The 12687-nt window shown below is 33.2% G+C and overlaps 1 protein-coding gene across 2 annotated transcripts in view; it reads right to left on the reverse strand.

Moving 5' to 3' along the window:
• LOC115210016 (28 kDa heat- and acid-stable phosphoprotein) overlaps positions 1–12687 on the reverse strand; it is a 25255-nt gene continuing 12568 nt past the window's right edge. For both annotated transcript variants that reach the window (XM_029778626.2, XM_029778627.2), the window contains 4 exons: positions 10496–10573; positions 8675–8802; positions 3006–3157; positions 1–1485 (listed from right to left, as the gene is read on the reverse strand). In XM_029778626.2, the coding sequence (XP_029634486.1) occupies positions 1436–1485; positions 3006–3157; positions 8675–8802; positions 10496–10573 (408 nt within the window). In that variant the 3' untranslated portion in view covers positions 1–1435. The remainder of the gene's footprint in view (positions 1486–3005; positions 3158–8674; positions 8803–10495; positions 10574–12687) is intronic.

Raw genomic sequence — 12687 nt, forward strand, 5'->3', positions numbered from 1 at the left:
TTAGCTTAAAAGATATCTTTAATGAAAATACATTCAGAAGACATACATAGTAATTTGAAGGTTAAAGAAGCATAAGTCCCTGACAATCTTCAAGGGTTGAAGAGATTTCTCTTTTAACAACAGGACAGTTACCACTCCAAAGATAAAGAGTATTAATGAATAATAAAAAAAAATAATTTAGATGCCATAAAAAAGAGAGGGCAACTATTTTAAATGAAGCAAAAGCTTAATTCCATTTTTGTTTTTCCCAGTCGCTATGAATATAGTCTTGTTCTACAAATAAAATTTTCAAGAACATTTTAAATGCAAAGCAGCAGCTAACTGAAGCTTCTTAAAACTATAAACACATGGGCAAATGATAGGACAAACATGAAAAAAAAAAAAAAAAAAAAAAATCAAATAATGGTTTTTTTACAACATTATATTATATTAAACCAAATATAAACAAATGTTAATATGCAAGAATATATCATAAGCATCAAACTGAGAGCATAAATAAATATACCCATGTGTGCATTAATTATAACACACAGCTTGATATTAAGTGTTACTAAGAGATCTAGCTGATAAAAATCCATTTCATTAAATGTTTTCTTCGAATTATCTTGCAATTTCATAAATTATTTTTTCTCTATTTTTCTTACTAAAGAGATTTTTTGATACAAGGAAAAAAAATCCTCATCAAAATCAGCATCAAGTTTCAAAAGGAAACTTGAAAAAATCTGAAAAGTGCCCGACTCGGTCCATAACAGTTATTTCAGGTTAAAACTGATACAATTGTATAAATGTTATGAAAAGCAGTTCATTTTCAATAAAACATTCTGAAGAAATTAATCTGAAATATAGTATGCATTTCTTCTTTTTTGTTTTGTTTTTGCACTCACCTAAAAGATCATTTTAATATATGAGTTATATATATCAAGATGCAATACAATTTATTTTTTTTACAAAATTTAACAATGCTTTTAAGTAGAAAATTTGTCAGTTATTTTGATTTTATATAATTTAATAAAGTTGTTTTCCTACTGGCAAACTTTAAAACAAAAGAAAGTGTTCATTGCAATTTATATCATCTGCATATTTTCTAAAGTTTTCTTTTTACTCATTGAGTTAATTTCAAGCAGAAGTATATCTTATATAAATGCATTCTGCTAACCAATAACTGCTAGCGGTGTACATTTAGTTTAGATTTCTTCAACTAGGAATAATTTAAAGGATAAAAATGCAAGATATAGTTATAGTATATAAGGAGTGGTAAAAGCCAGTTTTCAGAACCTCAGTAACATATTTTAAGAATAAAAATAATAGTAATAACAGTTAACATTACTTTTTAGTGGTAATCATGGTTACGAAGTTATCACTGATAACTTAGTAAAAATGTGAAAATCACATTGCTAATAGTCACAGGATGCTCTTTAACTCAAACTGCCTAACATCAAGATTTCCCTTTCAGTTTATTTGCCGTAGATTTGGCACAATCTTTGGCTGAAATTACAAAAAAAAAAAAAATAATAATAAATAAATAAGTATAAAACAATAAAATGTTTAATTAATTACAATCTGGAAATATCAATATATATATATATATGTAAACAATCAATAATCAACAAGCTACAATAGCATCCACCCTTAGGGGTTAGCCACATTTAAGTGGCAAAAATACTTCACTATGTAAACAATATTACAACAGAAATAAGAGATTTATATTAAAATATTTGATACATCTGTTCTGTTTACACCTAGAATATACAGTAAACAAAATGAATTTACTAATACCACTATCACATGTCAGGAAGAGTCCATAACAGTATTTGGTCAATGCAACTGATCAATATCAGTGCAGAGAAGGATCCACTCTTAATCAGTTGTTACATGATGGCACAGCTGGTATATTTACCCAACTGTTTACACATCAGAAACAGCCAGTATATTTATCTATATCACATTTATCACCAAATAAAAATGCAATGGTAATGAAATTAATTTCCTGGACTTATGAATCTTAATTTGAAACCCTGCATCAAACAGTGAAACTAGTGACCAAGAAAGCACAATACACCAAGTAGCTGGAAAAGAAGTTCTTTTCCAGTAATATGATAATGTCAGTTTTGCTTCAAATGTCTTTTTGTGTTCTCGCTTACTAACATGTGTTGAATAAGTCAACAAAATTTGATTTGATTAAGTGCTTTTATAAACTAATAATGAATTATTAAAACCATTATAACATGAGTGTTGTTTCTCACTTTAATTTTATGAAAAAAATTTAAAATTGATTATACTTTAATTGAACATAATTTTTGTATTTCCTGTTTTACTTCAGTTTTTTTAATCCTAAATTGAGGCTTTCACAAATTTAAAGATTAAAATACTGTTGGAGAATTTTTCTTTTTTTTACAGTTGTGTGTAATTTCTTTTGCTAACCAATCAACAATGAAGCTAGGGTGAAACCCACTAGCTAGTAAAGTAAATTCCCTAACTCAGTGACGTAACAGAAAGGCAGAAGTAAGGTTCAAACAACTTAGCCATTGTACCTCAAAAGAAATCTTTATTTCAATTGTTCTGCTAACATAGAAATTAATCTTACAAGAACAACTATCTTTATATAAAAAAAAATCCTGTTTCTGAAATAGCATTTTAAGTGCAGGGGTAGCAATGGAAGTTCATTTCTCAAACATCTGGTTTCAGTTTCAGTTCCACTCAGCAGCACTTTGAGCAAATGTCTTCTATTGTAGCGTGAGCTGACTCAAGTCTTGTGAGTGAATCTGATAGAGAATGAAAGAGACGTGTGCGTGTACGCATGCATACATGCTGATATGTGTGTTTGTTTACACTTTTGCTTGTTTCATATCTTCAAAGCCACATAGAATAAGAGATCCTTTACTTGAAAAATAGGTAACGGTTAGTGATAGGAAGGGCATCTGGCTGTAATGTCTCAATAACATTCATGTATCCCATACAAGCAAAGAAACAACTGTAAAATTGAGTGAATGTATAAGTCCTATTACCTTTTTTGTCATCTTCACGTCTCTTAGCAGACTCTTCTCTTTGTTTCTTTATAAGTGCTAAACGAGCAAGATCTGCTCTGGCTTCTTCTGTTTTGCCCATTACATGGAGTTGCTGATACCTAATTCGAGCTTGTTGTTTTTCAATTTCTTCCCTGAAAAATGTTTCAGAAATATATCTATTTGCATATTTTTGAAAAAAAAAAAGTTAATACAAGCTCAAAAGTGTCAACATAGTGTTAATTGAAAAGAACTATTACAGCATGTAACAAAAATTTTGTTTGTCTTTGGTTAATAAGTTTTATTTCCTATTTGCTTCTATCGAGAGAAAAATGACTACTTTTCCCTTCAAACTTTACTCTTGTGACTTGGATACCAATATTTTGAAACTGACCTATTTTCCATTACATTTCAGACAAATTCAGCACTGAGTTGCTGAAGCAGAAATATCTGTAGCAAATATTCTGCTCAATACCAGAGATTTGCTCATCAGTTGCTTAACCATAAGCACTTGAGCATGTCCCTCAGAGGCTGATAATATGGGTATCTCTGATCATAAGCAAGAGTAGTAGGGGAGAATTGTAGCCATGTGTTGAGAGAGATTCTTTGAGGTTTAAATAAATGTAAAAAAAGCAAAGTTTGAAGGAAATATTAGCCATATAGGAAATAACAGTTGCTACCAAAGGACAAAAATCAATGTACAAAGTGTTATTGGTTAATTACATAGATGGATTAGTAATTACTTTCAAGTAAAAGAAAATTTTCAAAAAACACAATGCAAACAAAATATGAATTAGCAAACAATCCGTTATACAAATTTTCATGTCAGACCTAATTCACTAAGCTATAACTAAAATAAATGAAATTCAAAATTTTTCAAAGGGTAATATTTGAAAAAGAGAATAGGAGAATCAAATTCAATAAGAATGTTTCTTTCTATTTTTTGAAGCTATGATTGTGATGCGTAAATTTCCAAAGATACTGACAAAACAGCTTTAATGAGAATTAGTTGACTGTTTTTGGATGCTTGTTGCTTTATGTCTATAAGTGATCTTCACTTGTGCACTGGTGTGAATTTGTGCGTATTTGCATTAACATTATATATTTTTAAAAAAGCAGAAAAGGATCTAGTTATTAAGCATCTGATCCTGATTATCACAGAAGAGTTAATCAAAGTTAATACAGTGGGTAATAAGATCTATTTGGTTTACTGAAGGAATTTTAGTAATTAGATTATTTCAAATTAAATTTAAAATATATTTTTACATCCACCAGTGACTTCAAAACAATTTTTTGCAATAGCTTAACCCTTTCATTACTAACCTGACCAAAATAACTTATTCACAATTAAATGAAAATTTCAATGCAAATCTTGTTACATTCGTGGAAATGCATCTTTTCAATTGTGCTATACTGTCTGACATTTTTTAACACGAATATTTTCTCCAGCAGTTTTTCTACATTAAATTTTCTTTCACTCTTACATAAAAAAAAAATGTTATTTCATATTCACAAACAGCAGCAGCAAAATCAAATGAAAAGTGCAGCAAGTATATCCATGCCTGACGGACATATTGATTCCTAATAGCAAAAGCAGCAACTTCAACAATATTGATGATGGGATAATGAGTTTTTACCAGAAACAAACCGAAGTAAGGATTTAAGAACTATTTATCCTGAAAATTAATCAGATGAAATTGGACCTAGAGAGTCTTTCTGATGAGTCAAAAATACTTGACTATTTCTTTAAATTTCATTTATCCCTGTTCAATTATTCCAGACAATGTCAGAAACAAACTTATGTAGAATGTGGTTGTCTCCATGGTTGGGGAAAATATGAGTACTTCTTGCTACAAACATTAACCATGGACATTAGGAAGCTGCCCACAATTACAAACTGCTAGAGTATGGATGAAACTTTTGACAACCTACCAGCACATTTTAAATATAATGATGTGAACACACTTGATGTTATGTCAGTACTTTATAAGACACCAACAGCACACCAGTATATGGAGTGGATTATGATAACCCCTTATCTAAAATAACACCATCTTCAATACTGTTGAAAAGATTTTAAAATCTATTACAGACTAGGAAGGTGACTGTTTATTGATAGTTAGAAAACCCTTGAAGGTTTCCAATAGGCACTTTACACCAGACAAATCTACAAAATAGGAGATCCAAGTTTGGAAGATTAATGAGGAGAGTACTGGATATTGGCGTGGGGTTAATCTTTATAGAGGGGAAAAGGACAGTGATGCAAGACAATATCACCTAGAGTATGATGTATGGAAATTATCATTTTAATATCATAACCAGAGTTGTATGCTATTTTTTTATCAGTTTTTCAATGGTCAACTTGTATTGAATATAGAGGTTACAGCAACATATGTGCTAGTGAATACAAATAGAAAAAGAGTTGTAAATGGATATAAACAAAAAGTGCAGAATTAAAAAAAATTAGGTGAAATAATTCAACAGAAAGAAAATTTGCTTGCATACAGAGATAAGCAGCAACTACATGTGAATGAAAACAAAGCAATACAACTATCTATAGTTCCGGGTAGAGATGGTTATAAAAAATTTACTATCGAGAGATAGGCCAGGGATGCATCTTTTTGAATTCAGCCCATCATCATCGTTTAACGTCTGCTTTCCATGCTGGCATGGGTTGGATGGTTAGGCTGAGGATAGGCGAACCAGAAGGCTGCACCAGGCACCAATCTGATCTGGCAAAGTTTCTACAGCTGGATGCCCTTCCTAACACCAACCACTCCGAGGGTGTAATGGGTGCTTTTACGTACCCCCGGCATGAGGGCCAGTCAGACGGCACTGGCAATGACCACACTCAAAAGGTGTTTTTTTACGTGCCACCTGCACGGGAGCCAGTCTCGTGGCACTGGCAATGACCACGCTACAATGTTGTTTTTCACATGCCACAAGCACATGTGTCAGTAAGGTGACGCTGGCAACGATCACGCTCGAATGGTGCTTTTTATGTGCCACTGGCATGAGAGCCAGTCAGCGACCTTGGCAACGATCATGCTCAGATGGTACTTTTAACGTTCCACTGGTACGAGTGCCAATTAGGTGGTTCTGTCATCGGGCATGTCAGCGATTTTGATTTCACTTGCCTCAACAGGTCTTCGCAAGCAAAGTTTATTGTCAAATGAATGAAGGGTTCTCATAAGTGGGCTGGTTATACACCACTGGCACAGGCCATGAGTTATGGTCTCACTTGGCTTGTTGGGTCTTCTCAAGTACAGCATACCTCCAAAGGTCTCAGTCACTAGTCATTGCCTTAGTGAGGCCTAATGTTTGATGGTTGTGCTTCATCCCAGGTCTTCCTGGGTCTACCTCTTCCACAAGTACCCTCAACTACTAGGGTGTGACACTTTTTCACACAGCTGTCCACATCCACTCGCAACACACGAACATACCAGCACAGCCGTCTCTTTTGTACAGCACATCTGATGCTTCTTAAGTTCAACTTTTCTCTCAGGGCGCTTACACTCTGTCGTGTATGCACACTGACATTACACATCCAGGGGAGCATATCGGCTTCATTCCTTGCAAGCTTACACATGTCATCAGCAGCCATGGTCCATGTTTCACTGCCATGTAGCATGGCTGTTCATACACATGCGCTATAATTTACTATCAGGAGATAGGCCAGGGATGTGAGAGGCCCTTTGTCACCAGCAGAGGTGGGAACTCTCTGAACTTTGCCCAGGCTATACTTATCTAGCAGCTACACTTTCAGAGCATCCACCCCTGCTACTGACTTGGTCCCTAGGTAACGGAAGCTACCAACTACTACTAGTTTTTCTCCTTGGAATGTGACAGAAGCTGTTCTCTGCACATTTTCAGTGTTTATTGCTCCTGAGCATTTGCCACATACAAAAACTATCTTCCCAGTTAGCCTTCCTTCTCCATAATAAAAAAAAATAAATAAAAAAAATACCCAAAACAAAGAAAGTGAACCATGAATGCCAACAAAAAGAAAGAAAACTCCTAGTGGACAGTTAATTGAAACAACTTTCCAATGTGTATTCTGCCAGGTTGCATTATGAGCAGCAAGATGATGGTTTACAAGTTTCTGACAGAAATATTAACTTGTATATTTGTGTGTGTGCATCTGTGTATAATCTGACTTTTAGAAAATCATTGTGTACTTCTGTATGTGTGTGCTGTGTATATATTTGTGAATCTCTATCATTTTGTATTTTATCTCAAACAAACCCCAGTATTTCATGCTATTTTACCTTTATGGTCTACTTGTTTTTTATATATATATATATATATATATATATATAAAGTTCAAATGAAAATTTAACAATAGGCACAATTTATATTACAATTTTGTTACATTATTTACATTTGATGGATATTTGTCCTCATCTTGTTTGTTGTTAACACATTTCAGCTGATATACCCTCCAGCCTTCATCAGGTGTCTTGGGGAAATTTCAAACCTGTGTTCTCATTTCTAAGGTATTTTTCGATATTATTATTATCCTGTCACAAGGATGGTATTCCATTAAGACCTATAGTGAGCTGTAGAGATTCAGCATGTCATCCACTGAGCCACTTCCTTATGGATATAATCAGTCCATTAGCACGAAAGTCAACATCGTATGTGAAGAATTTCACCCACTTCACAGAACTGATTGTGTATGGAGAAATGGAGACCACTTCTCCCTGTGTGATGAAGTTAAAATAATAGACAGATAACACCACTGGAAAATAATGAAAAATAAAGGAAGCAGTACATATGCTAGGACACAACAACCTCCTAAACAGACAGAGTGCAGATATGAATAGCATTTGGGAACTGGTATTAAGGAAGGATAGGAAAATATTAGATTTATAAGCCCCCAAAAATTCACTCCATAATTCCCCACAGGCAACTAATGCCAAGATTCCGAGTTCGATACCAGGCAGTGACCTGAACAACAACAACATCGAAAAATACCTTGAGATTGAGAACCCAGGCTCGAAATTTCCCCAAGACACCTGATGAAAGCTGGAGGGTATATCGACCGAAACATGTTAACAACAAACAAGATGAGGACAAATATCTGTGAAATGTAAATAATGTACATAATTTCTCATCTCTTAAATATAGAACTGTACAATTTTGTTGTATATCCATCTGAAGATTAGCTAATAGCTCATTTTCTATGGTGGATGTTCCAACAAAATTTAATTTTACATTTTACTAAATTTACTTGTATTTACATGCAATGAGATTCGTTTTGAAACCAAAAAAGAATCATATAATAGATTTACAACCTTTTGCTAGGTTCCAAAAACCAGATTAATACATCAATAAGTGACATTTGAACTCACAATTATTTCAGAATTTTAATAAAACACACAGGGGAGATAATTTAATTAGAAATATAGTAACAAAAGCATTAAAATCAGTTAAGTTTTTATAATTTTTGCTTTCACAACCTTTCTTCAAACAGGAGCTGGAAAGCAGAATGTCTTTCCTCACATTAACTGATACTCATTTACTAGAATTAATTTGCAGCATAACAAAATGCTCAGGATTATAAATAGAAAATGTCCAATAACAGGCATAGTACATTATTCAATTTGCTTCAGTTGAGCTTGGAACAATATCACTTCTAAAATGCAAAAGATTAAAAAATTTTTATATACCTCTCCCTTCTTGAAAGACCTTGAGCGGGATTCGGTTCCACAGTAACAGTTGCGGCTTTTTTAGTTTTGCTAACAACCCGGTTGGGGTTATCAATATCTATAAGGTGCCCAACTCCTTTGGATTTACTCTGGAAAATTTACATTAATCATTAATAAGCATAATATAAATGGTTTGAACAATGTTCACTCTTTAGCACTCAAATTCTTCAATCAAATGCAATGCATATACATTCACATTGTTTTGAATTAATCATGTATTACCTTGTAGCTTCAAGATTTCAGTGATGTGATTGTATAGTTTTAGAATGACATTGTAAGGTAGGAATGATAGGCCAAATCAGACTAGTTTGAACATAAAACAGGCAGAATATCTGAGCCAGATATAGCCAATTTAAATGCTAAAGGGTTACATATTTTTAAGTTAATATCAAAAGAGAATACACAATTCAAGGACCAGGAAATGGCTAAAATCTAAAATATATAAGCTCTCATCACCGTCATATTAATGTCCACTTTTTCATGCTTGCATGGGTCAAAATTTTTTGAAGCAGATTTTCTACAGCCAGATGCCCTTCCTGTTTCCAGTTAAGGCAATATTTTCCCACAACTAGATATGTTTCCACAGAAGATTCGAAATGAAGGACACTTCTTGCATGATAGTGACATTCATTTTCAACTATCACATGAAGTCAAGACAAGGAGACTAACACACAAGGGGTTCTTTCAGTTTGTCTATCATACCCGCTCCTTAGGATTTGGTTGGCCCAGAGCTATGGTAGAAAACACTTCCCAAGGTGCTACACTGAATCCAAAGCCATGTAGTTGGGAAGCAAACACCTGATGAAACTATTACACTTGTGCTTTAAATCCCAATAAGTATCTCTATATTTTTTCTGAGATGAGATTACAGTGATGACTATTTTACAGTCTATTTCCTCATTTTAACCCATCAGCATATTAGGCTCAAATATTTTAGTTTTGCATTCATGCAAGCCAGATCTGGCCTCTTACACCTACCCTACAATGCCATTCTAAAATAAACAATTCTATCACTGAAATCTCAAAGCTACAAGATAATGCTTAATTATTTTTTAAAATGTGACGAAATAAGCATTACATTTGACAGGGTAAATCTAAAAGTACTGAATGTGTTGTTGACACATTTAGTCATTATTCTCTCCACTTGCACTCTGGTGCTATCTCTGAGGTAAAACTAGCTGGTAAAATAAAGATTCCAGATTCAATCTCTGACCTATTTCAAGAATATTACTTGAAAACAATTGGGAAAAATATCATTTAAAACACTGTGCCAACAACACATCTAAGAAGAGGAAACAGACATTACTATAATTTTATCTCAGAAAAAATTTTTTTTATAGAAAATAATAAACAATTCAAACTAAGCAAAAAAAAAAAAAAAAAAAAAAAAAACCAAAATGTTTAACCATTTTAAAATGACAATCCTCCAAGACAATAAGTCAGAGGTTAGAACAACAGCTATCATTTAACATGTTGCTTCCATGCTGGCAAGGGTTAAACAGTTCAACAGGTTTTGACATGCTGGAGGATTATGTCATGCTCCAATGTCTACTTTCGTATGGCTTCTACAACTGAGTGTGGTTCCTAACACCAACCATTTTACAGAGTGTACTGGGTGCTTTTTCATGGAACCACTACTAGTGAAGATTGCCTCAAAATAAAGGTCTCAAGGTCAATACCTGGTCAAGCTCAGGAATATAACTTGAAGATGATGAGATAGACTTCACCAATAAAAGCGATTTTCAACAACTTCAGAATTTTGCAACTGGAAAAGATAGTTACCTCCTCTTCACTGTCACTATCCTCTGAAGATGAGCTACCACTTTTGGTTCCTTCTTCACAATCCAAACCTTTTTGCTTCTAGAATTCAATAAAGAAAAATTTCATGACCAAAAGTAATCTAAGAAATGCATAAAAGTTACACATTGCTGTTACAAAAATATCATCATTAAAAAATTAGTTATTCCCACTCAACAACATAAAAAAACTTACATTCTTGTGGGTGACCAATCTGCAGCTCATGTGGAGATAGCTTCAATAGATAGATCAACCCCTAACATGTAACCAATAAATTGCATTAAGCGAAAGTTCATATAAGACAACTATGTGCTTGTGACATTTATATCATACTTTACACAGATCCAAATTTATTAAAACTATTACCAATAACACCTGGATGATACTTCTCTATTGCCCTATCTTCATAAAGGAAAAAAAGAAAAAAAAACAACTTTTACTTTAACTGCAGTTAAATAAGCTAGTTTGCAAGAGTTAAAAAAGATGCTAAAAAAGATGCTAAGGAAGCAGAACAAGAAGTTCAAAATCCTAGTCATTGAAGATGATCAGGCTAATAATAATTCTAACTTAAGACATAAGGTTAGCAATTTTGGTGGGAGAAAAGTTTACTTGTTGCCATCAACCCAGGTACATCACTAGTACTTTTTTTCAACTCTAAAGATATGAAAGGCAAAATTAACCTTGGTGGGATTTGAATTCAGGACATAAAGAGCCAGCAGAAATACTAACAATTCTGCTAGCTTACCACCTCTATATTTTACAATTTCAAGAAAAGGCCCAAAATTTTAGGTCGAGGTTAGGTGATTATAAACACTCCAGTATTTGACTGGTACTTAAGAGATAAAAAAAGTCAACCTCAGCAGAATTTGAACTCAGAACGTAAAGACAAAAAAAATGCTACTAAGCATCTTGCCCAACAGGCTAACGATTCTGCCAGCTCACCACCATAATAATGATAATAGTTTCTAATTTAGGTACAAGGCCAAGAATTTTAGATGGTCAGGATTAGCTGACCCTAGTACATGACTGGTAATCTATTGTATCGACCACCAGAGGGATGAAGAGCAAAGTTGATCTTGCCAAGATTTGAAATCGGAATGTAAATAACTGGAAGAGGTGCTGCAAGGCATTTTTCCAGAGCACAAACTATTTTGCCAAGTTGCTATCTTACTACAACAACAATTGTTTCCAATTAAGACACAAGCCCAAATGTTTTGGGAGTGGAAAGTCAATTAGATCCATCTCAACACTTGATAGACAATGAGAGGAAGAAAGGAAATTTACTCAGGCCAGATTTGAACTTGGAAAATAAAATGATACCACCAGAAATTACTAAGTATTTTTTCTTACTCTCTACCATTTCTGACCAAAGCAAAAAACCAATTTCGTAGGAGTATAGTTGGTTAAACAGCTGCATTATTTTAATTCAAAGTAAGAAAGTTATAACTAAATACCACAGAGATTTTTATAATCAGGATGGCATTGTATCTCAGTTACGTGAGGGCTTTTCTTCCAGAAAGCACAGAACATGGAGAAAAGCAAAATTAACTGAGATGGATGTCAGAAAATACTGACTTCCAAAAAGTGGAAAAAATAAATTGTAGGAAAAAAAGTTTGCAGATGGTGTTCGCTGCAAAAAAAAAAAAACTGCAAAAGGATTTCATGTCAAGACCTCATATATGTGTTTGCCCTGCAAAGTGTGCTTTGGACAGTTTTACGATAGAAATATGGCATAATTATATTTTGTTTGTTTGATAGTAATACCATCATATATTCCTTTCACTTTATTACAGATATGTGAAAGTGAGAAATACATTTAATTTTCAGTATGTTACACACCTGTATTCATCTTTGCTTCATCTGTTAATGAGCTTTTTTTATTAAAAGCATTCTGTTATGTAAATGTATTCATTGAATTATATAAGAGTACATAGCCAATGATATACCGACTAGTAAAAGAGCTTTGTACTTTATTTTCAATGAAAATGTTTGAATGAAATATAGAGAAAGAATAAAATCTTGTACTGATTATACCTGTATTTTAATTAATTCAAATTAATATACCTCATCATGAAAAGTGGCAAAATTGTTGGCGGTTGATATCTGGGATAATTTTAGTAAAAATTCAAACAGGTAAGCTGCATTAAGAAATTCAATTTTAGTGTTTATCCATAATG

Source organism: Octopus sinensis, linkage group LG1, assembly GCF_006345805.1.
Source record: "Octopus sinensis linkage group LG1, ASM634580v1, whole genome shotgun sequence".
In the NCBI taxonomy this organism is placed as follows: Eukaryota; Metazoa; Mollusca; class Cephalopoda; order Octopoda; family Octopodidae; genus Octopus; species Octopus sinensis.